At 43.3% G+C, this 24,442-nt stretch overlaps 1 protein-coding gene across 4 annotated transcripts in view; it reads right to left on the bottom strand.

Annotated features, from left to right (window-relative positions):
- Positions 1 to 24,442, bottom strand: part of LOC108710765 (transcription factor COE1) — a 402,967-nt gene that overhangs the window by 54,061 nt on the left and 324,464 nt on the right. For all 4 annotated transcript variants that reach the window (XM_041586021.1, XM_041586022.1, XM_018251928.2 and 1 more), the window contains exon 10: positions 23,547 to 23,673. In XM_041586021.1, coding sequence (XP_041441955.1) covers positions 23,547 to 23,673 — 127 coding nt within the window. The remainder of the gene's footprint in view (positions 1 to 23,546; positions 23,674 to 24,442) is intronic.

The following is a 24,442-nucleotide window of genomic DNA, read 5'->3' on the forward strand; positions in this document are numbered from 1 at the left end:
ATTAGTTCTAACCCAAACTATACAGACCATAAAAACATTGCCCCATCCTTATGAATATTGCAGAGCAGCCTTGTATGTGGAAGAATGGCTAGGTCTTGGATGGACACAGCTATGCCTCCACTCTGTTTATATCAGCCAGTTACTGGAGATGCAAAAAGTCAGCTATAGAATTAGTGGCTTGGTTACTGTGACTCCCATCTGAGCAGATGCAAATGACATTTATTTGTACCTACCTAAATGAACAGTTGGTCTGCTAGCTAAAGCCTTGTGTGGTTGTCCTAAACACCTATGGGGCATGGTCTTGTAGGCAATGGCACCCACTTGGTTCTGTGGAAGTGTTTATAGAAGAAATATGGTTAATAGGAAAGGTGTATAAGCTCTCCTTGGTCTTTTTATGTCCTATACTGACAGAGCATGCCTTGCACTGGTTCATTTATTGCTCAAATTCTTGTAAATTGAGTAGACTTTTTACTTTCTGGCAGGTTGTGGGCAGGGACCCTCACCACCTGTACCACCTGTACCCTTAGTGTCCTAGTACTTTCCTGTCCCAGCTAAACCCCTGCTGCCACATTTAATTTATATACTTGTACCAGCCCAACTCCGCCCTCCTCCAGTGACTTTGAGAATGGGTGAGTGAGGTGCTGGTATATAAGTAATTGCGGAATATTGGACCAGATTGGACTTGTGATGGGAAAGGAAGAACAAGCACTAATGCAAACATTTATTCGAAAGGACATCACCAAGCCTCCTGATATTTTTCCATCAAAAAAAATTCCCCCCTAGAAGCCTGATTTGTCCTTGACCATACTGATGATGATGTCTTTGTTAGGGGGAAAGTCATGCTTTTCTCAGGGACAAATACAAGTGATTCCATTGTCTCATTTGGAATGATGAGGGATGAGAATCTCTGACAGCTGCTTTGGTATCATTTGGCATCTCTCCTGTTAAACACAGAGATGTGGATTAACACCCACCTCATCTGTCCATCTATTAACAACCTCAAGAGTGGCAATGAATTCATCACTACAGTGAGCCAAAAAATAAAAAAGGATTATTAGCAAATTGTATGAAATTCGAATTGACCACGTAGTAATGGAAGGTGTTTGCATTATTCCACTGCCCCCCGTTCTCAAGACAGGTATCGAATCCCCGGGATTTAAAAGGACATTTAAATTGTGAGACTTGAGTGCAAGAGCATAATTATACCAATAAAATCCTTTAACTTGTCAACTCCTAAATCTAAATGGCGATCAATCATTTCTGCAAAAGAGATAATCCTAAATCTGCTGATTGACAGCTCATACTTTCATATGTAAAATAAGAAGAAAAAAAAAGAAGAGCTTTGGTAAAGTGGCCGTGAATCCATTTGTGGAATACAATACTTCACATAGGTGAGTAAAAAGCCAGTAATTACTTCTGTGAATGCGCAGCCATCAAGATAAGTACTCAAAAACATCGGAAAACTTTTTTTTTTAATCCAAACAAATTTAAAATAGGCTCTTTAAATATTCATGGAAAACAGATGGCACTTTAAATATGATACCATTTAATTATTGGAGGGGACCATTTTCTCTTCTCAAACCATCTACCATTGCCATTCCTAAATTTACATTTTGAGAATATTGCATTAGAAACATTTATGTTGATATTTTTGGGCGACATGGGCTTTAAGCAGTGAGCCAGTATAGTCTTCAGTGCCCAAGGGATATTGGAGGATCATTTTGGCTCCATACACTGGCCATCGAGTCGTCCGTATGGTCAAGAGTGACTCAATTGGCACCTATCTGTGGTCAGTTTGGCATGTTAAAAAATCAGGACAAATGCATAGATTTGACCCTTTCTTGGTGTCCAACTTCATTCACTGAAATATATCCTATTCAGAAGCACAGGTTTATATTACAGGTACTTATATATATCTACAGTTGAGCTGAAATATGTCTAGAATAGCTAAATATATATATAAACACTAAAATATGAATAAGGTATCCTCATGAACAAACAATGAGCAAGCTTAGGGGTTGTAGGCCATTTTAGCTGGAGATCAAACCATGATCCTTGGCCCTCTTGTAATTTTAGGCCATTTTATCTTGAGATTAAACCATGACCCTTGCTTCTCCTATCCCTGCCATTGCTGGTTTCTTATAATGGGATGGAAAAAAGCCTTTTAGGAGGTAATACAGTGTGGGATGGAAAAGGAGACAATGGCAGATCCTGTGAACAAAACAAGAAACATTATATAGAGGGTATCAGAGGCCATCAACATGATTATTATCCTTTATTTATATAGCACAAGCATATTCCACACAATTTTACCGAGATTGCACATCATTAACATTACCCTGACCAGTGGAGCTTACAATCTAAGGTCACTTTAACATTCATGCACACTAGGGTCAATTTTAGGGGGCAACCAATAGTGCCCTGGCTGGAACCAATGTTACTTTATATAGAAATGCCATTTTTTTTAGAAGAGGTGGCAACCCTAATAGTATGGTATCTGCAATCCAATCAGCTGGATACCAAAGAGTATTTGCCAGTGTATTAACTTCTTCTTGCCTAACATGTAGGTGCAATAAGTTATTTTAACTTCAGAAACTATATAAATAATGAAACACTTATCATAGTGGCTTGTTTTGCTCTATATTCGCACATCCAGCAGGCTATATTGATTATAGTTCCCCTTTAATATGGAGCAATTGGGCTGCAATTTAAAACAAAAAAATTTCCCCCTCTCTCTCACGCTTAAAATCTTTAATTCCACTATCAGATGCATTATCTCTTTCCATGCTTTTCCAAAATACAGATTGTATATATGTTTTTTATTCATTTATTACGAATACTGCCACTTTAGGGATTTGGAGAAAACAACCGTGCGGAGGAGTCATTAATTCTTAATACACACAAAAAAGACCTAAATGGAGCTGAAAGTAAAAACAACTAAGAAAAAAATATCCCATCAAGAGATGATTATGTTGGCATTTGGTAACAGGAAAATGAGAGTAAAAAAAGATTATTCTAAACCAATTTTGAGCAATATCCAGCAAAGGTTGGTTGTTTTTTAAAGAAGAAAGTTGTCTTAAAGGAGAACAAAAGCTTAATAATGAAAATGCTCTATTCTATATACTGAGCCCAGAGGTTTAGCAGCCAATAACTGTAATGATCCAGGCCTTCAAAGCAGATCCATCTTGGATCTTGGTCGGCATCTTTTGTGTGTCAGTGGCACTGCACATGCTCAATGTGCTCTGGGCTGCTGTTGAGAAGCCAAGCTCATTAGTTATTGTAAAGCATGTGAAAATTAACTTTGAAGCCAGAATTTCATATATATACTGTCTATTGTGAGTGGGTGCCTAAGCTCATGTAAGTGAGCATGTGCTGGGATCCAGCAGAAATGAAGATGGGGAGCTATATGAGGAACTGTTGAAAGGTACAGATAATTACTGATATAGTATTGGGGCTGGGTCCTTGGTTGGTACAGCCCAAAATATAAGACTAAGAAAAAAACATGGATAGGCTAAGCCACACCAAACCAATAACAATGTATTTCACTACAAGATGGAGGTTTTATACATAAAGTTGGCACTGCATTTTTCCTGCCATGTCTCCTCTGGGGTTGTTATACATGAAATTGAAAATATATTTATCCTGCCATGCATTCCAGGGGTATTATACATGAAATTGATAATATATTTATCCTGCCATTCATTCCAGGGGTATTATACCTGGAACTGGCACTACATTGGTATTATATATGAAGTTGGCACTTTATTTATACTATCATGTGTCCTGAGGGCATTATATATAGAACTGACACTGCATTTATCCTGCAAGTGATCCGGGAGGTATTTTAAATGAAATTACAGCTGTATTTATCCTGCCATGTGTTCCGGTTTATTATACATAGAACTGGCCCTGGAATACTATGAAGAAATCTGTGCAGAAAATGTCTGTAATGACCCTCCCCCAAACACTAACCCCCCCGCCTATAGTTCCTGCCAATCTTGTTATGTAGCCATCGTATTGTTATATCTTGATATCTAATATATATTGGGAGTGGGAAATAGCAGATATCTTTCTGCCAATCATTTATCTGTCTATCAGTTATCAATCTTTCTTTTCTCTGTGCATCATGTATCTGTTATTGTATCTTTCTATGTATCTGTCACACATCTATTATCTCTCTTACCGTTGTAATGTTTAGCTGCAGAAATCTTTTGCATCTTCTTTCTATCTCTGTATCATCAGCATATACAGTAACCATTACTTATATCTATGATACGTGCCTATCAGTATACTATGGTATCCAGCAAACTATTATTCATCAATCTCCCTCCCCTACAAACCAGCAATTTCCCTTCCCCGCACCTGCCAGTCTGTCTATCCCATCCTTATATGAATGACACGTGCTCAGTCCCTGTGCCCCCTCAGCCGGTCTCTTTCCCCCTATCTCTCCGCTCTGTAGGCTGTGTATTTCCAATCATGGCTCACAGCTCCGAGCTCCCTCAGTAATTGTTCATCACCATTCTTTCCAGGAGTTGTGACAATGCTGCTTATCAGGGACAGTGGTGTAGATGCATGTTTTTCGTCCCCCGTAGCCCAGCGAGCTCTCTGACACTACTTATCATCTCGTTTGTGCTCTGAATGAGCTCAGAGCGGCAATTGCCGGAGAACAGGCAGGCGATAAAGAGCATTGATTTAACACATCTTGTTTTCAATCATGCTTTCGGATCTTGCGTTCCTCCTGTTCTCTGTCTCGCCGCTTTTATCTGACAAGCTCAACCCCTTCTCGCTGGAAATGAAAAGGTCACCCAATGAGACATGGCTTGCAAGAACCGGAACGCACGGCGGGGAAAGTGTTTTCAGATAAACACTGTCAAGCAGCGACAGGGGGTGGCATTGCAGCAGTACGACTGCTGAGCAACAATACACATTAGTCACTCCTGAGCTGCTAACAAGCCCATGATGGGCTGCTGCCTCTCAGCAAGGGACTGATTTGCTGAAAAATTATCCACAGAACAAATGGACTTCTAGGCTGTTTAGAGTTGTGTTTAGTGGGAGGACCATCCAGGGCCAGATTTACATAGGCCCGCTGCCGTTTGTCGCCCCCCCATCCCCTCCCCTTTATTCGCACAAATTTTCATAATCGTGATTGGAGCAATGGGGATTGGTGCAAGGGGAATTTTAAAAACTATTGTCTCTCTGCGCATCCCCAGTGTTTCTGAACCAATGTGGGTGTGGTTGGGCAGCATGCAGCCCCATAAAATTCTGCTGCCTTTCCATAAATCCGGGCCTGATACCATCCCATTGTCTTCCTATCAACAACTGCTGCTTTGTGGGACCCTACGATCTGGGGAGCATGAAAGAATTGAGCCTATGTGAAACCCTTAAAATGGTGGTACCCAGCTGCCACCCCTTGGAGAGCCCAGGCCTGTTAGAAGAGCTTTGGGAAGTTTCCTTTAGATATTCCTTGAAGCTTAGCTTGAAGGTCAGTTAGAGTGAAAATTTAGGCTAAACACTTACATAGTTACATAGTTTCATAGTTACATAGTTAAATTGGGTTGAAAAAAGACAAAGTCCATCAAGTTCAACCCCTCCAAATGAAAACCCAGCATCCATACACACACCCCTCCCTACTTTTAATTAAAATTCTATATACCCATACCTATACTAACTATAGAGTTTAGTATCACAATAGCCTTTGATATTATGTCTGTCCAAAAAATCATCCAAGCCATTCTTAAAGGCATTAACTGAATCAGCCATCACAACATCACCCGGCAGTGCATTCCACAACCTCACTGTCCTGACTGTGAAGAACCCTCTACGTTGCTTCAAATGAAAGTTCTTTTCTTCTAGTCTAAAGGGGTGGCCTCTGGTACGGTGATCCACTTTATGGGTAAAAAGGTCCCCTGCCATTTGTCTATAATGTCCTCTAATGTACTTGTAAAGTGTAATCATGTCCCCTCGCAAGCGCCTTTTTTCCAGAGAAAACAACCCCAACCTTGACAGTCTACCCTCATAATTTAAGTCTTCCGTCCCTCTAACCAATTTAGTTGCACGTCTCTGCACTCTCTCCAGCTCATTTATATCCCTCTTAAGGACTGGAGTCCAAAACTGAACTGCATACTCCAGATGAGGCCTTACCAGGGACCTATAAAGAGGCATAATTATGTTTTCATCCCTTGAGTTAATGCCCTTTTTTATGCAAGACAGAACTTTATTTGCTTTAGTAGTCACAGAATGACACTGCCCAGAATTAGACAACGTGTTATCTACAAAGACCCCTAGATCCTTTTCATTTAAGGAAACTCCCAACACATTGCCATTTAGTGTATAACTTGCATTTATATTATTTTTGCCAAAGTGCATAACCTTGCATTTATCAACATTGAACCTCATTTTCCAGTTTGCTGCCCAGTTTTCCAGTTTAGACAGATCACTTTGCAAAGTGGCAGCATCCTGCATGGAACCTATAGTTCTGCACAATTTAGTATCATCTGCAAAAATAGAAACAGTACTTTCAATGCCCACCTCCAGGTCATTAATAAACAAGTTGAAAAGCAAGGGACCTAGTACAGAGCCCTGCGGTACTCCACTAACAACACTGGTCCAATTAGAAAATGTTCCATTTACCACCACTCTATGTAGTCTATCTTTTAGCCAGTTCTCTATCCAGGTACAAATACTATGTTCCAGGCCAACATTCCTTAATTTAACCAGTAACCTTTTGTGTGGCACTGTATCAAATGCTTTAGCAAAGTCTAAGTAAATCACATCCACTGCCATCCCAGAATCGAGGTCTCTACTTCTCGTAAAAGGAATTAAGTTAGTCTGGCAAGATCTATTACGCATTAAACCATGCTGGCACAAACTCACAGTATTATGATTTGCTATGAAGTCCAGTATCTTATCCTTTATTAACCCTTCGAAAAGCTTTCCTACCACTGACGTCAGACTAACTGGCCTATAGTTTTGAGGCTGAGAACGGGATCCTTTTTTGAATAGAGGCACCACATTAGCAATTCGCCAGTCTCTCGGCACTATGCCAGATCTCAATGAATCCTGAAAAATTAAGTAAAGAGGTTTGGCAATCACAGAGCTAAGCTCGCTAATTACCCTGGGATGAATACCATCTGGCCCTGGACCTTTGTTAATCTTAACACTTATTTGCTGTCCTACATTTTCTTGGAACTATGGCTGAACGGTTGACACAGAGATATTTACATATATCTGGAACCTTGCTATGAACTAAGGGGGGGGTGTTAGCAGTGAGCTGATTTGAACTGCATGTGCAGCTTCTCTGTAAGTGAGGACAGATACACCAACTTCTGTGTGAACAATAACTTGGTTGCTTTATAGAACTCAGGATAACATGTCTGCAACAGAAACTTTTAACAGAGAGCATACACAGGAAGTGGACGAAGAAAAACACACAGGGTTACAGGTCAAACATGACATCACAATGCTAAGCAACAATAGACTCTCCCTGCATTAAGTAACATGCATTGGAACAATCTCTGTCTGTTGTTTTCCAACACCCCTTCTCAACAGTATGGAGATTATTCAACAAGATTTATTCTTTCAATCAGTTTCTCAAAATGATCTTTGGGTAATGCTTTGGTTAATGCGTCTACCACCATAGTCTCTGTTGGACAGTACTGCAATTCAATGATGCCCTGATCTTGAGAGTCCCTCAAAAGGTTATATTTCACATCAATGTGTTTAGTACGCTGGTTCACCTTTTCTGTTTGTGACAACTTAATACATCCTTGGTTGTCTTCCAAGAGTAGGGTTGGTTTGTCTTTGTCCATACTCAAGTCTATCAAGAGTTGATGCAACCAGGTAACTTGATAAGCTTTTGCTGTGGCAATATATTCAGCTTCTGTTGATGATAAGGCTACTGTGGCTTGTTTTCTAATGGTCCAACACATGGTGCCAAGTTGAAACAAAAATCCTGTTGTTGACTTGCGATCTTTTACATCACCTGCCCAATCTGCGTCTACATAACCAGTTAACTTTGCTATGTGTACTGCTGGCAATTTTAACTTCTTATTAATAGTCCCTTTCAGGAATTTTATGATACGCTTTACCGCATTCCAATCACGATGTGATGGAGCTGAAACCTTTCTGCAAAGTGTTTTTACTTCTGCTACAATGTCTGGTCTTGTCACTGTCGCTATGAACAACAATTTACCAAAAACCTTTCGATATTGGTGGTTTCAATACTGGAGCAAAAGTTTCATCATAGTCCTGACCTCATTTTTGTGAGTACCCTTTGGCGATTTATCTAGCCTTGTAACGCTCAACTTCTCCATTTGCATTTTATTTCACTTTAAATATCCACTTACAACCTATTGCTTTGCGACCCTGAGGTAACTGAGTCAAAGTCCATGTTTCATGTTTGTTCAAGGAATCAGTTTCCTCTTGTGCTGAAACACTGACAGTGACAGTCTCCCACTGAAGAATGTCAGATCAGCAATACATGCAGAGATATGATCGTCAGCCAACAGAAATCTTTTAACCTGTCCAATTGACTGAACAACCTATCGGCATGGCAAGATAAATGTTCATGATCCGAAAATCGTACGATCGGATCTATGGCCAGCTTAAGGGTTGACTTACCCTGCTCTGACTTGTTTTAGGTAGTGGTAACCTTGTTGCCTTTGCTTTAACATAGCAAATGCATTTCATGATTGTATTGCATGGTAAGATTTTTTCATGTATTGCATCTCTGTCTGTGTCCCAGACGTCTGTGCCATGTATGAATGCATGTCTGATGAGGTGATTGAGTGGCAATTTTAGCCTTGTTTTCTCCACATTTCAGCTCATACAGGTGTCTGTCTGCTGTTCCCTCAGCTATAATTTGTGAATCATTCTGAATTGTGCATACTTTGCCTTTAAAATGAACAAAGCACCCTGCATTTGTTAAACATTTTTTACACATCCTTCACAAGTATATTATGTTTTTTTCCTGTGCTTGTGACACAGTTCACATAGCCTTGACCAACTCCTTTCACAGTAATGCTGTCCCCATTTGCAAGGAACACTTTCTTGTTTGTATCACAGTCTATTTGAAATGCTTATCACTTGTCATGTGACTTGTTGCTCCTGAGTCAATACACCAGTTTAATGAGCAGTTATCTTGAGTAAGCTTGAAACATCCACTGCACTGTGTATCTATACTATCTTGAGTTTTATGTGCAACACCCTTTGCAATTTTTTTTGCTGTCTTTGCCACTGCATGTTTTTATTCATGTTTCTATATAAAGCAGTCTTTCTTTAAATGGCCTGGCTTTTTACAGCGAAAACACACTCTGCTCTGTGCATCTCCTTTTGCAATTATTCCAGCTTAAGAATTGTTTCTGGTGCTATTGTTTCTTTCACAGCTCTGTTTTCCTTCCTGCGATTATATTCGTCAATTAACTTGCCTTTGATATATTCTAGAGTTATTTCTGACTCTGGTCTTTAACTTCCTCTCCAATTCCTCTGAGCTGTTCTGCATCTAAACGTTCCTGCATTTCCTGATTTTTCTGCAGTCTCATGCTGTATAGTTTACGCAGTAGGTACAGTTTACTGTTTAAGTTCAATCTCTCATGGGGTGCCTGCAGTGCATTCCACATACCTTTTGCTGTAGATTCTTTCATGATGTGAATCAGCTGATCGTCTTCCATCAGTAGGCTAATAACCGCTTTAGCCTGTCTGTTTATTTTATCCCAATCCTCGGGATTGTTTTCTGGTCTCTCTGTGCTGAGTACCTCCCACAGGTTGTCCTTACATAAAAGCATTTCCACCTTAAATTTCCATCGTTGACAGTTGCTGTTATTCGGCTTTGCTATGCCTGACCTGAACTCCAGACTAGGTGCCATTTTACCACGTGCTCAGCTTCTGTCTGTCTCTTCAGAGATTCTCAGGATCAGATACCAGTGGTGCTGTGATCTGGGCCCATAACCTGTTAGCAGAGAGCTGATCTGAACTGCATGTGCAGCAGTAACTTGGTTGCTTTATAGAACTCAGCATAACATGTGTCATAGAGAACATACACAGGAAGAGGAAGAAGAAAAACACACAGGGTTACAGGTCAAACATGACATTACATTGCTAAGCAACAATAGACCCTGTCTGCATTAAGTAACATGCATTGGAACAATATCTGTCTTTTCCAACAGGGAGGCCCAGCCATATGTTTGGTCTCAAATTGAGGCTTGACCTAAAATAGTTTGGAAAACACTGCCCTAAAGATTTTTCAGTCCTCTAGAAACAAACTTGCAGGCTTGAGGGCCTTCACCTTATTTATCCTATAGTCCCATGGCCCATTAGATCACAACACTCTACAACATCTTAGGCCAATGTGGTTTAACATGTCAGCCTCAGCAACCTTGTACTGAACTGGATAAAGGAAATAATATGGCCTACAAACAAGGAATGTTCTGGTCTAAAGTAAGCTGCACTCTGGTACTGTAAAAGTTAGAGCTGTCCAATTGGAGGCCGCCGGCCATATGTTGGGTCTCAAATTGGGGCTTGAAAACCCCTGACCTAACAATTCTTCTGTCCTCTAGAAACAGCCTTGCAGGTTTGGGGCCTTTACTTTATTGGTCCTATAGCCCATTGGCTCCCAGCACTCAACATGATTATAGACCAATATGGTTTGACGTGTCAGACTCAACACCCTTGTACTCAACTGGATAAGGGAAGGAATGCTTTGTCTTACAATAAGCTGCACCATGGTACTGTAATGTCTAAGGTAGAGCTGTCCAACTGATGAGATTTTTATGGACTGCTCGCCATAGGCATGGCATACAAATTCTTCTTATAAACCTCCATTCATTTTATATATCAGACCAACAATAGAGCATCATTCCAAAGTTCCACTCAATGCTACATCCTGGCAACAAGTTAGAAGAAACATAAACCCATCAGTGTATATTTGGGATTTAAATCTAATTGTACAAACCATGTCAAAGCCACTTCTTGGATAAACAGACGTTGAGCCTGGGAGTTATAAATCAATTCAAGAAAAGAAAATATTCTCGGCTTTAGGCAAACCGAAAGGGAAAGTCTGATGTTTTGTTATAGCATTTCTTGTGGCTCTCAAAATACAGAGCCTCTGGAGAGTTTTCACATTAAAATGTGTGGGGTCACAATAAAGCAAAGTGAGCTGTCATTGTTGGTCAGTTGGTCAGTGGCTTTAGAACTTGATTAGCCTGTAGCTAATCAAAGCAGAAGAACCATACAGACCGGCCCATGATAAGTAATTAAAGGGCCCTGTAAATTAAGTTAAAGTGGCCCTCCCCAAGGGGCCACAATTAAAATCCCACCAGAAACCTGTGCCCCCTAGGCAGTGGGCCTTGCCAACAAGTAGAATTGGACCACAATGAAGCAAATACCCCATGCATGCAGTCACATCCCTGTCCCAGCCATGCCCCATTTTGCCAGCGTCCAACCAAACCTTTTGAAATCCCCTCTCCCTTTGACTGAAGTGCCCCATGCACAAACAGTTAGAATAACCTGTAGCCATTTAGAGCAGAAGAAGGATAGAGACCTAGACTAATCTGAAGCCAGTCTTCACTGTATCTTCTGCCAATTTTACCTTACCATTCCCTTCCTGTCACCATCACTTCAGCGCCTCTTTGAAGCCAAAATATTGGGTGTTATTGACGGGTCATGCCCTAAATATGATGGGTATTAGTTGCTAACTTAGTTAAGAAAATATCTGCAATAACCTTATATTAAGAACAATCCTGTACCTTCACAATTGCTAAAGTGATAGATATTAGTCCTGTACTGAGTTATTCCCATTAGAACTAAACCTTGCACAAAACTTTAGAGACCTGTATTTATATGTCCTGCTAAGGAACATGCAGAATGGGCACATAGACCTACAGGCATAGGGCTACACATATTATTGCTTAGAATAGCACAGGCTTTTTATTTAATGCTCAGGTGACTTTCATCCACCACTGGGACATTGACTTCAAAGTGAGAAAATGTCAAATTACTGCATAATAGACAGTCACGGTAGTATCTTCGCATTTATCACATTGTGCACTCTTGTATCAGACTAAAACAGATACGTTCTTCTACCACATTAGCCGGTTTAAGGCCTTCTGCTTTTGGATTTAGCCTTCCAATGCAGGGAATCCTGGAATAATTTGTGTGTAAGCCCTGGATAACCTTGCAAATACCTTAAAAGTGTCAGTAAAATCCTGGTTTCTATCTGGTTTCTGATTTGTCACCTTTCAGTCCTAAGACATCAAAATCTGAAGAAGACAATTCTGATCAAATAGGGAGTCTTAGACCTTTCAGTCCATATCCTAAAGAAGACAATCCTGACTTTGCGTGTGAGCTACTTAGGAAGCCTTAGAAGTTGGGAATCCTAGTTTAATTTGTGTGTAAACTCTGGACAATCCCTTAGATATTTAAAATGGTCACTAATAGTTACTTAGAGAGTCATAGAAGTTTGGAATTCTGGTTTAATTTGTGTATAAACTCTAGGCAACCTTGGAGATATCTTTATAGGGCCAGTAGAAGTAGTTCTTCTGCCACAATCTCATTATGACCTGCAGTCCCAGGTCATAATGTGGATGAGCTCCTTGGCAAGCCTAAACAGAAGTACAACCTTAGTAAAAACCAGTGTTGCAATGCTTATTAAATGCAAAGAAATATACATTCCCAAAGCTTTTCTATCATTGACTGTAAACCTCCCTGTGTGCTAGAAAGAGGCCAATGGTCCTCCTGTCTCTCCATTCCACCTCCCCCTTCGGCCTTGATGAAATACATTGCTGATCTTGGAGTATCTCTAACACAACATCCACTGTTTCCTGATTAAATTTACATTGATTTCTGAATCCTGATTCTCAGCACTCGGCACCACACAAACTGCAGCACAGACACTTTAAAGCAAAGATAAGAAAATCAGGAGTAATACTTCCTGCTTTAAAGAGGGAGTTCGGTCCTTTTGATAGTGGCTGCGTGCCAATGACCATACACAGTGGTGCACATGAGTGAGGCGCACCTAATAGAGAGAATAATGTTTGCGCACCTTGTTCAACCGGCACCAATCTGGATTACAAGGACAGTCTGCATGTCTGCATGTTATAATCTACTAATGCTCACCTCTTAACAAGGACCTTGCTAATCAGCTCCCCTACGTGACATTTTTCTTTCTTTAGTCAGCCATTAAACCATTACTCACAACTTTATCCATCAGTCATTGAGCCCACCAGTCTGCCTCTTTTTTAATACAGATGCTAAACCTAAAAGCCTGCTTAATACCTGCATTGATTTCACATTTAAGATGTCAAGACTAAGCTCTGTACAAATTCAGCTTCCACCACCTTTCATCAGATGCCTTTGGGGTCTTAAGGTGGCTATACAATAAAAGTTGCCATCGTGGCAGACTGCATCTGCAACTTACTGACCTGACTATAGGGCAGCATGTCCAACCAATGAAAATTGAAAATAAAAAACCCCCACAAAATTAAAGAATTGGCTTGATCTATTCCCCACCCCGCAGGTCTGCATAGATCTATAGTATGATTTGTTCAATGAGGGTCAAGTCAACCTAGCTTGGCCTAGAACGTCTATGTGGTTTTAGCAACTCAATGCCTTTCATAGCATGTGTAGTTCTTTGCCTGATCAACCTGTAGGGCCAAAGCACCGACCAACAGACACTTGTTCAAAGTAAATGCAAACATGCAAGTAGGTACCAGCTAAAGGGTTTGGTTACTAGGCCTTTCTAGTGCAGAAATGGAGAGGTTAGCAAATCACATTCTGCAGTGGAAGTGTATCCTTAGGCAACTGGAGCAACAATCTTGGATGTTCATGAAAAAGGCTGCAGGTCATACTGCCCAAACTGGTCTCATACATCCAAGACTGTTGTAGAAGTATTAATAAGTTGTGCTTACGGATGTTATCAGTTATATGCAATGCTTAATGATGTCACTCATGTCTAATATGTCTTTCCATATATACACATATATTTTGCACACGTGTGTGTTTTAGGACCAAGGAAGGTTCCTGTAACAGTTACGCGTTCCATTTAATTTATTTAGCAGAAAGCAGAAGTAAGAACTCAAGGTGGCCACATTTTGCAAAGTAGGGGCAGGTGGGAGCACAGGGACAGGGACCAGACACCAGATTGTAACCGTTTTATTGCTTTCTCTCCTCATAAATTTCCCATTTTGGAAGTGAAGTGCAGATAGAGATTTGTGGCTTGCTTGGAAGAGGAACCCAATTTGGTTTGACATTTTCAGCCATGGCAGCTGTGTCCTTGATAGACAAATGCCAGTCATAATTGGTGAGAACTACTGTCCCCTACTGTACTTGCTGTCTTTTTGTAAAATAAGCAAGAGAGAAATGGAGGAGGAGGAGCAGGAGGGCTGATAATGAATTAAAGCTACAGACTTCAAGGGATAGACCGGTGTTGGGAAAGCAATTTATCTTCATTTTTGAAATGTTATGGCCACTTTTTTTCTGCTTGCATGACATCATTCTGACTACTTCCTTCCTTTCAAAGGCATCAGGCCAGTCATGGTCTACTACAGGATGTATCTACAACAGGTCAAGGGTTATAGGAAATGCAAAATCCTGTATTAGCTGAAGTCCCAGCACCCTCCACTAATCCCATATTCTCTTTCTCAACCTTTTCCGTACATTTATCTTAATTAAAAATGTATTAATAGATATTATTGTTCAAATTATAGTTGTACAAATACACTGATATTGGTTAATTTACTGAATCCCCCAGGGGAACATATACTTGTTAAGGAACTAGGCTGTAGACTGCATTTCCGTTATATATACCTCTTCTATCTATCTATCTATCTATCTATCTATCTATCTATCTATCTATCTATCTATCTATCTATCTATCTTTTACAATATTAAGGGACTTCCTTATGAAACAGATTCCTTCATTTAATAGAGGAAACGAGATCAGTCAGAAGAGAACCATAGTCTAAACAGGTCTGTCAAACTCATCAAGTCCTATGGTGGGCCCTAACCCCGTGCTGCATTGAATCTGAGCACAATCAGTCAGGAAGAAGTTGAGGAAAGCAGGCACTGGCTAATTAACAAAGAGGGCCAAGTGCCCTATTGTTGCATGGCAGCAGCGCGAGACAGAGGTCTGGGCAAATGCTAAATTCTCATATAATGAACGTTTCTCTGGGTTCATCACTCTGCTTACAAGTTGACCCTTCTACAAGCCTGGAATGTTTGCACAATGAAGCAGCCGTATTTTTGTGGCTTCATCCCCCAGGGATTTAGCTTTTCAGATGGCAATGATATAATTACCCCATGTCAAGTCAAGAGGAATAAAAAATAGGGGGGGACTGTCCTGTCACAGCAGGAAGGCGACAGTGAGTTTGGCCATTGCAGCTCTGGTTCTGTTTTCCATTCCTGGTCAGAGTCTGCACCTCACCCACCACCCGCCTCCCCTTCACCTCGCATTCTTTAGAGCTCTGCGGTGTACATGTAACGAGACCATGGAGCCAGAGAGCTAATGAGACGAAAAGCGTGTGCGCCTGTCCTTTGGATCAATACACACAGCGGCACATTCCAGACACCCCTGTGCTACTGCTTCATTTTTCTTCTCTCCACAGATGAGTCCTGTTATTATTTTCATCAGGTCGATATCTTACAACCTTTTTTATTATTTTTATTATTTTATCTGCTACTCCATAAATTTTCAGATTACTTGATACATGGGGATTCAGGTTAAGGCAAAACAGAAAACATTAAATCACTAGGTCCCTTGCTTTTCAACTTGTTTATTAATGACCTGGAGGTGGGCATTGAAAGTACTGTTTCTATTTTTGCAGATGATACTAAATTGTGCAGAACTATAGGTTCCATGCAGGATGCTGCCACTTTGCAAAGTGATTTGTCTAAACTGGAAAACTGGGCAGCAAACTGGAAAATGAGGTTCAATGTTGATAAATGCAAGGTTATGCACTTTCGCAAAAATAATATAAATGCAAGTTATACACTAAATGGCAATGTGTTGGGAGTTTCCTTAAATGAAAAGGATCTAGGGGTCTTTGTAGATAACACGTTGTCTAATTCTGGGCAGTGTCATTCTGTGGCTACTAAAGCAAATAAAGTTCTGTCTTGCATAAAAAAGGGCATTAACTCAAGGGATGAAAACATAATTATGCCTCTTTATAGGTCCCTGGTAAGGCCTCATCTGGAGTATGCAGTTCAGTTTTGGACTCCAGTCCTTAAGAGGGATATAAATGAGCTGGAGAGAGTGCAGAGACGTGCAACTAAATTGGTTAGAGGGACGGAAGACCTAAATTATGAGGGTAGACTGTCAAGGTTGGGGTTGTTTTCTCTGGAAAAAAGGCGCTTGCGAGGGGACATGATTACACTTTACAAGTACATTAGAGGACATTATAGACAAATGGCAGGGGACCTTTTTACCCATAAAGAGGATCACCGTACCAGAGGCCACCCCTTTAGACTAGAAGAAAAGAACTTTCATTTGAAGCAACGTAGAGGGTTCTTTACAGTCAGGACAGTGAGGTTGTGGAATGCACTGCCGGGTGATGTTGTGATGGCTGATTCAGTTAATGCCTTTAAGAATGGCTTGGATGTTTTTTTGGACAGACATAATATCAAAGGCTATTGTGATACTAAACTCTATAGTTAGTATAGGTATGGGTATATAGAATTTTAATTAAAAGTAGGGAGGGGTGTGTGTATGGATGCTGGGTTTTCATTTGGAGGGGTTGAACTTGATGGACTTTGTCTTTTTTCAACCCAATTTAACTAACTAACTAACTAACCTGGAACTAAAAAAAACCCTGAAAATTATTTTTTCATTTACTTTTGTTCTAGACCAGTAACTTCTATTACTGGTCTAAAGCAATGCAAGCAAAAAAATTCAGACAACATTGGCACCTTACTTCCTTCTGATGAGCCCCCCGACCAATACCTGGGTGAAAATTGGGCAGATGTCAATCGTCGGGTTTGATTTTCCCAGTCGGATCGAGGACCACATCTCCATTTGGTAAAGGGAGTGAGAAGCAGTCTTAATTGGTCCAAACAGAGCAGTCTCCATTGGGTATAATGAGTGAGGAGCTGTCTCCATTTGGTACAAATTAGGAATGTCCTCATTATGAAGACAAGTATGAAGATCTCAGTTTGGTACATGGAGTAGTCTCAGTTTTGTGCAGTGAGCTAAGGAGTATAATTTTGGTACAGTAAAATCTCAAATTAGTATCATCAGTAAAATTAGCTCATTATAGGGCCATAAATGAGAATATCTTCTCTGAAGAAGTCCCAGTTTTGGATTGTGAAAAGAGAAGATCTGACTTTGCTTCCATAAGTGGAGAGGAGCAATTTCTCTGAGTGTGAGTGTCAGGGAACCGGGAGTTCCCTCTGGGGAGTAGTCCGGATTTAGGAGGAAGCCCCTCAGGAGGGATCAGGATCGTGGTATCCAGGGATTTAGCAGAAGGGGTAATAGAGTTCAGGCAACAGGTCAAAAGGCAGGCAGAATATAAGCAGAGTCCAAAGTCCAGGCAGGGGGTCAACAACAAGAGATCAATCAAGAATATACTCAGGGATAACAGGAACAGCAACAGGGAACCCAGGAATCTATTCAGGAACAAGATCCTATTTTCGGGCGCCATCTTGGCGCCTCAGGCGTCCTTTTAAAGGGGATTTTTGGCGCCCTTGCGTCGGCGTCAGCACGTCTGCGACCGACGCGCTGCGCCTGCGTCCGTCGCGTCGTTGTGACGTCTTCGCGCCTGCGCACTTGCGCGCAGGCGTCTCTGCGCCGGCGCCGCTACCCACGTGGCGGCCATGGGCGCCGCCATTTTGGGAGCGGCGTCGGAAGTGATAGCTGCGCCGCCCGGAGCTCCTGGTCCTGCTTCGGGCGGCGATCGTGACAGTACCCCCCCCCTCACGGGGGGCCTCAGGACCACCGGGACAAGGTTTCTGGGGAAACTTGGCGTGAAAATCCCTCACCAGACGGGGAGCGTGAACATCACGGTGTCCTTCCCAGGAGCATTCTTCAGGACCAAAGCCCCTCCACTGAATGAGGTACTGAAGGGACCCTCTGGAGATCCTGGAGTCTAGGATTTTCTCCACCTCGTACTCGAGTTGACCCTCCACAGAGATGGCAGGAGGAGGAGATTGACCACCAGAAAACCGGTTGGTGATGGCGGGTTTCACCAGAGACACGTGGAACACGTTGGGGATTCTCATCTCTGGTGGAAGCTGAAGTCTGACAGCCACAGGGTTGATTATCTCCAAGATGGGAAATGGACCCACGAATTTTGGACCCAACTTGGGAGATGGTATCTTCAACCGGATATTCCTGGAAGAGAGCCAGACATTATCACCCACCTTGTAGGGAGGAGAAGATCTTCGACGACGATCCGCGAAAGTCTTATGAACCAGAGCGCTCTTCTCTAGGTTCAACTTGGTAGCAGCCCAAATAGCAGACATATGGGCTGCGGAATCGTCAGCAGCCGGGACGTCAGAAAGTACAAAGTCTTGGGGAAAAGCTTGAGGATGCTGCCCATACACCGACATGAACGGAGACCTTCCTGTAGAGGAATGACAAGCATTATTATGAGCGAATTCCGCCCATGGGAGGAGATCAGACCAGTCATCCTGGCAGAGGGATACGTGGTTCCTCAGGAACTGTTCCAGGGCTTGGTTGACACGTTCAGCTGCCCCATTCGTCTGTGGATGGTATGCAGAAGAAAACTGAAGAACAATTCCCAGATTTTTGCATAGGGAACGCCAGAATTTAGCAGTAAACTGGGTGCCTCTATCAGAGACGATCTCCACCGGGAAACCATGCAGGCGGAAGATGTACTGGATAAATAGCTGGGACAACTCCACCGCAGAGGGCAACTTCTTCAAAGGGATGAAATGGGCCATTTTGGAGAATCGATCAATGACAACCCAGATCACAGTGTTCCCACAAGAGGGAGGAAGTTCGACAATGAAGTCCATGGACAGGTGGGTCCAGGGACGGGAAGGAACCGGCAAAGGCTGTAGTAACCCACTGGGGCGGGAATGGCTTGACTTAGATGTGGCACAAACATTACAGGCAGCAACAAAGTCCTTCACATCTTTGCGGATATCAGGCCACCAGACCAGGCGTCGTAAGAGTTCAAGAGTCTTAGCTGGACCAGGGTGTCCGGCTTGCCGGGAGCAATGGGTCTGTTGCAGAATAGGCAGACGCAGCTCAGGAGGAACAAATGCCATTCCAATGGGAGTATCTGAAGGAGCAGAAAATTGACCAGCCAGGATTTGATCAGCAAACTGTGGATACAGGGAGGCAATAATCTTGACTGGAGGGATGATTGGCTCTTGTCTCTCAGGAGAGCGGTCCACCGGAGTGAAGCTACGAGACAAGGCGTCGGCCTTCTGATTCTTGGAACCTGGGCGAAAAGTCAAGATAAAATTAAACCGAGAGAAGAAGAGAGCCCACCTTGCTTGCCTGGGGTTTAGCCTCTTGAGGGACTGGATGAACTCGAGATTCTTATGATCGGTGTAAATCTGAACAGGAATCAGAGAACCCTCCAGGAGGTGACGCCACTCTTCAAGAGCAAGTTTAACAGCTAAGAGTTCTCGGTTCCCGACATCGTAGTTCTGCTCTGCGGACGAGAACTTCTTGGAGAAATAAGCACAGGGATGCAACTTCCCATCAGCGGGGTGTCTCTGAGACAGGATGGCTCCGGCTCCGACTTCAGAAGCATCTACTTCGATGCAAAAGGGTAGTTCAGGATTGGGGTGTCGGAGAACAGAAGCGGACATGAAGGCCTCTTTCAAAGACTGAAAAGCTTCAATGGCAGATGGGGGCCACAAGCTGGGTTTACCCCCTTTCCGGATGAGAGCCAGGATAGGTGCAATGCGGGAAGAGAACCCCCGGATGAACTGCCGATAGTAGTTAGCAAATCCGATAAATCTCTGGATTGCCTTGGTACTCAGCGGAATAGGCCACTCCTGGATGGCAGACACTTTCACGGGATCCATCTCAAATCCCTCAGGGGAGATAATGTATCCTAGGAAGGGGATCTTGGACACCTCGAAGACGCACTTCTCCAACTTGGCGAAGAGAGAGTTCTTCCTCAAACGAGAGAGTACCTCCTTCACCTGGGAGCGATGGCTTTCTAGGTCCTTAGAAAAGATCAGGATGTCGTCCAGGTATACGACTACGAACCTTCCTAGGAGATCCCGGAACACATCGTTAACAAACTCCTGGAAGACGGCAGGGGCATTGCAAAGGCCGAAGGGCATAACGAGATATTCATAGTGCCCATCACGAGTGTTGAAAGCCGTCTTCCATTCATCACCCTCACGGATGCGAATGAGATTGTACGCCCCTCGGAGATCCAACTTAGAGAATATCTTCGCCCCCTTCAGCTGGTCGAAGAGCTCTACGATCAAGGGCAGAGGGTACCTGTTTTTTACAGTGATTTTATTCAGGCCCCGGTAGTCTATGCATGGCCGAAGGCCTCCGTCCTTCTTCTCCACGAAGAAGAAGCCAGCCCCTGCAGGAGAGGTAGAAGGGCGGATAAACCCCCGCTGGAGATTTTCTTGGATGTATTCCTTCATTGCAGTAGTCTCAGCAGGAGAGAGAGGGTAAGTGCGGCCTCTGGGGGGCATGGCTCCAGGCAGGAGTTCGACAGGACAGTCATAAGAGCGATGTGGAGGAAGGAATTCCGCAGACTTCTTACAGAACACATCGGAGAATTCCTTATAACAGGAGGGAAGAGACTTTAACTCGGTTGAGGAAATAGTTACCTTCTTGAGGGGTTTAGCAGGAAGGCAATGCTGTAGGCAGAATGGGCTCCAACGAGAGACCTGCCCTGTGGACCAGTCTATGGTGGGATTGTGCAGGCGCAGCCAGGGGAGACCCAAAACAACAGGAACATCGGGACAAGAGATGATAAGAAACGAAAGTCTCTCTTTATGCAGGGTCCCAACCTGCACAAATAGTTCACCAGTGGTCATCGTGAGTACAGACTCCAGGGGTTTATCATCTATGGCGACAATCCTCATGGGAGAAGGCAAAGGAAATAGGGGGATTCCCATGTTCTTAGCAAAGAGAGCGTCCATGAAGTTACCCCCGGCTCCGGAATCGAGGAAAGCTTTCCCGAAAATGGTCTTATCGGTCAGACGAATCTGGAAGGGAAGGAGAAACCTGTGTGAGTTTTCTTGAGTCTTCCCCAGAGACCTATCTCGAGACTTTTGAGTAGTGCCCCCTACATGAGTTACCATAGACATACCTCGGGGTACAAAACTCTTAGCCTTTGCAGGACAGGCATTAGCGAAGTGGGAATGTCCGCCACAATACAGACACAGGCCTGACATCCGTCTGCGGAGTCTTTCTTGTTCAGTGAGGCGAGTTCTTCCCACTTGCATGGGTTCTTCCTGAAGAGAAATGGATGCTTGGGCAGGAGAGGTGACAGAAGCCTGCAGGAGAGGCCTCTCGAAGCGAGGTGCCAACATGGGTTGAAATTTCCTGACACGAACTCTCAGGGTTTGATGCTCTCTCAGAAGAGTGTCCACCTTGACAGCCAAGGCGATGAGGTCTTCAACTTGCGTGGGTAATTCACGAGAGACCAGGTCATCTTTGATGCGAAGGGAGAGACCATTATAAAATGCAGTATGGTATGCGTCGTTGTTCCAACGAGTCTCAGCAGCAAGTGTACGGAATTCAATAGCATACTCCGCTACACTGCGACTCCCTTGGCGGATTTGGAACAGACGGGAAGCAGCGGAAGTCACCCGGCCGGGAGCATCGAAGACGATCTTAAATTCTTTGAGAAATGCTTCTGCGTCATCCATCAGTGGGGACTGCTTCTCCCAGTGTGGAGATGCCCACTCGAGAGCTTTCCCTGCCAGACGAGTAATCACGAACCCCACCTTAGCACGTTCAGAGTCAAATTCAGTGGGGTGTAGGGCAAATCGAATCTGGCACTGATTCACGAATCCTCGACAGGCTTGAGGATCGCCATCGTAGAGAGGCGGAGCAGGAATATGAGGGCCAGAAGTGGAGGGCTGGGTAGCCATGGCAGCAGCCGCTTGCGGAGGAGGTGCCGCCCGGGGGGGTCGCTGGTGTCAACAAGGAGAGCTTTTCCAAGATCGCCTCCAGCGTGAGTCCCACGTAATTCTGCCGGGCTTCATACGCCTCCATGCGGGAATGCAGGCCCCGAAAGGCCCTGCCGAAATCTGGCTGAGCTTCTGGCTGAGCTTCCTCAGTGGAATCCATGGCCCGAAAATAATGTCAGGGAACCGGGAGTTCCCTCTGGGGAGTAGTCCGGATTTAGGAGGAAGCCCCTCAGGAGGGATCAGGATCGTGGTATCCAGGGATTTAGCAGAAGGGGTAATAGAGTTCAGGCAACAGGTCAAAAGGCAGGCAGAATATAAGCAGAGTCCAAAGTCCAGGCAGGGGGTCAACAACAAGAGATCAATCAAGAATATACTCAGGGATAACAGGAACAGCAACAGGGAACCCAGGAATCTATTCAGGAACAAGATCCTATTTTCGGGCGCCATCTTGGCGCCTCAGGCGTCCTTTTAAAGGGGATTTTTGGCGCCCTTGCGTCGGCGTCAGCACGTCTGCGACCGACGCGCTGCGCCTGCGTCCGTCGCGTCGTTGTGACGTCTTCGCGCCTGCGCACTTGCGCGCAGGCGTCTCTGCGCCGGCGCCGCTACCCACGTGGCGGCCATGGGCGCCGCCATTTTGGGAGCGGCGTCGGAAGTGATAGCTGCGCCGCCCGGAGCTCCTGGTCCTGCTTCGGGCGGCGATCGTGACAGTGAGAGAGTAATAGTACCAGTTTTGTACTATGAGTAGGTATCAACGTACAGAACTGATTTATGGTGTCTCACGCTAGTCCCAGAGAGAGAGTCGGGGAACTATGTCCCCATCCCTCCCGCCTCCTCTCTAGGTCAGATGATGAATGGAGTTTCCACTGAAGGCAGATATTGGCTTTGCTTTTGTCAATATTTTTGTGTTAGCCTCAGCTTCTTTATGATTGATCTTTTCCCCTGGATCACTTATTAAGAGAGAACAGAAATGGTCAGTAGAGGTCTTCAATATAACAAGGCCCTTATTAGCACACCTGGGATAGGGAGAAACAAATCCTCCAGAGACAGCTAAGGATTATTGACAAAATGAAGACTTTGCAGCTGCAGAACCAGTGTATGAGTTACAATACTATATTCTATATATTAATAAAATATGCTTTCCTCTGCAAGTTTCTGAGTTAAAAATGAGGATTTTTGTAAGATTCAATGTGCCATTCCTTGGTCTGCTCAGAGGTGCCAAGAACAAAATGACGGCACATTTAATCTCAAATCTGTTAAATATGCGAGGCAACATGGTCTATTAGTAGGTTTGTGAGATTATGGCAAGATAACATGTCATCATGAGGTTGGTAGTGACATCATCATGCTAATGAGATGGACATGGATTCCATTATCTTCTCACCATGACAGAGTTGACAGGTCATAAATCAATGTCTTTATAAAGGGAAAAGCAATGCATGCGAGAGCAAGACTGAACTGCAGAATTGGAGTCTTACCTGTGTATATGAATCTTCCAGGTGTCCCTTTGCAGAACTGCTTGGATTTGTAAGACAATGTTACTTCCACAACACCGGGAATGTGTCGGGGAGGAGTCTGAACGCGGATGGCATGTGGCGTGATTAACTGTACACAGAGGGAAGGAGATAGCAGTATAAACATAGGTGTATTAACTGTTACCATCCAGAGCCGTGGGACCAATATCTACTATTTCACATGCTGCAATATAACAATGACGTCAACATGCAGGTCTTGGTAGATAAAAAAAACTCTTGCATGGCCACATTTGTCCCACGAGCCTACGGTTGGGCAGCCCTGTCTTAATCAACTGATAGTAAATGGTTGCAGTACTTTAGTTACAACTTATGCGTACGTATCATTGGAAATGTACAGAGAACATTCTCTGCTGCCCTCCTCACTGTTTAAGGCACTGATACACAAAAGCCATGAATAACCTGTAAAACACAGTGCTTAGTGATGTCATCAGTTATAAATGGTGATGTCTCAGACACTGAAACAAGAGTTTTATCCTAATAACTCACATATCCTCTACTTTATGATATATATATAAGAAAGAATCTGGGCCTTCCACAGTTTGTGCATTAAAGGGGTTGTTCACCTTTCAATTTACTTTTAGTATAGTTAAATTTAAATTGGGTTGAAAAAAGACAAAGTCCATCAAGTTCAACCCCTCCAAATGAAAACCCAGCATCCATACATACACCCATCCCTACTTTTAATTAAATTCTATATACCCATACCTATACTAACTATAGAGCTTAGTATCAGAATAGCCTTTGATATTACGTCTGTCCAAAAAATCATCCAAGCCATTCTTAAAGGCATTAACTGAATCAGCCATCACAACATCACCCGGCAGTGCATTCCACAGCCT

Source organism: Xenopus laevis, chromosome 3L, assembly GCF_017654675.1.
Source record: "Xenopus laevis strain J_2021 chromosome 3L, Xenopus_laevis_v10.1, whole genome shotgun sequence".
Lineage (NCBI taxonomy): Eukaryota > Metazoa > Chordata > Amphibia > Anura > Pipidae > Xenopus > Xenopus laevis.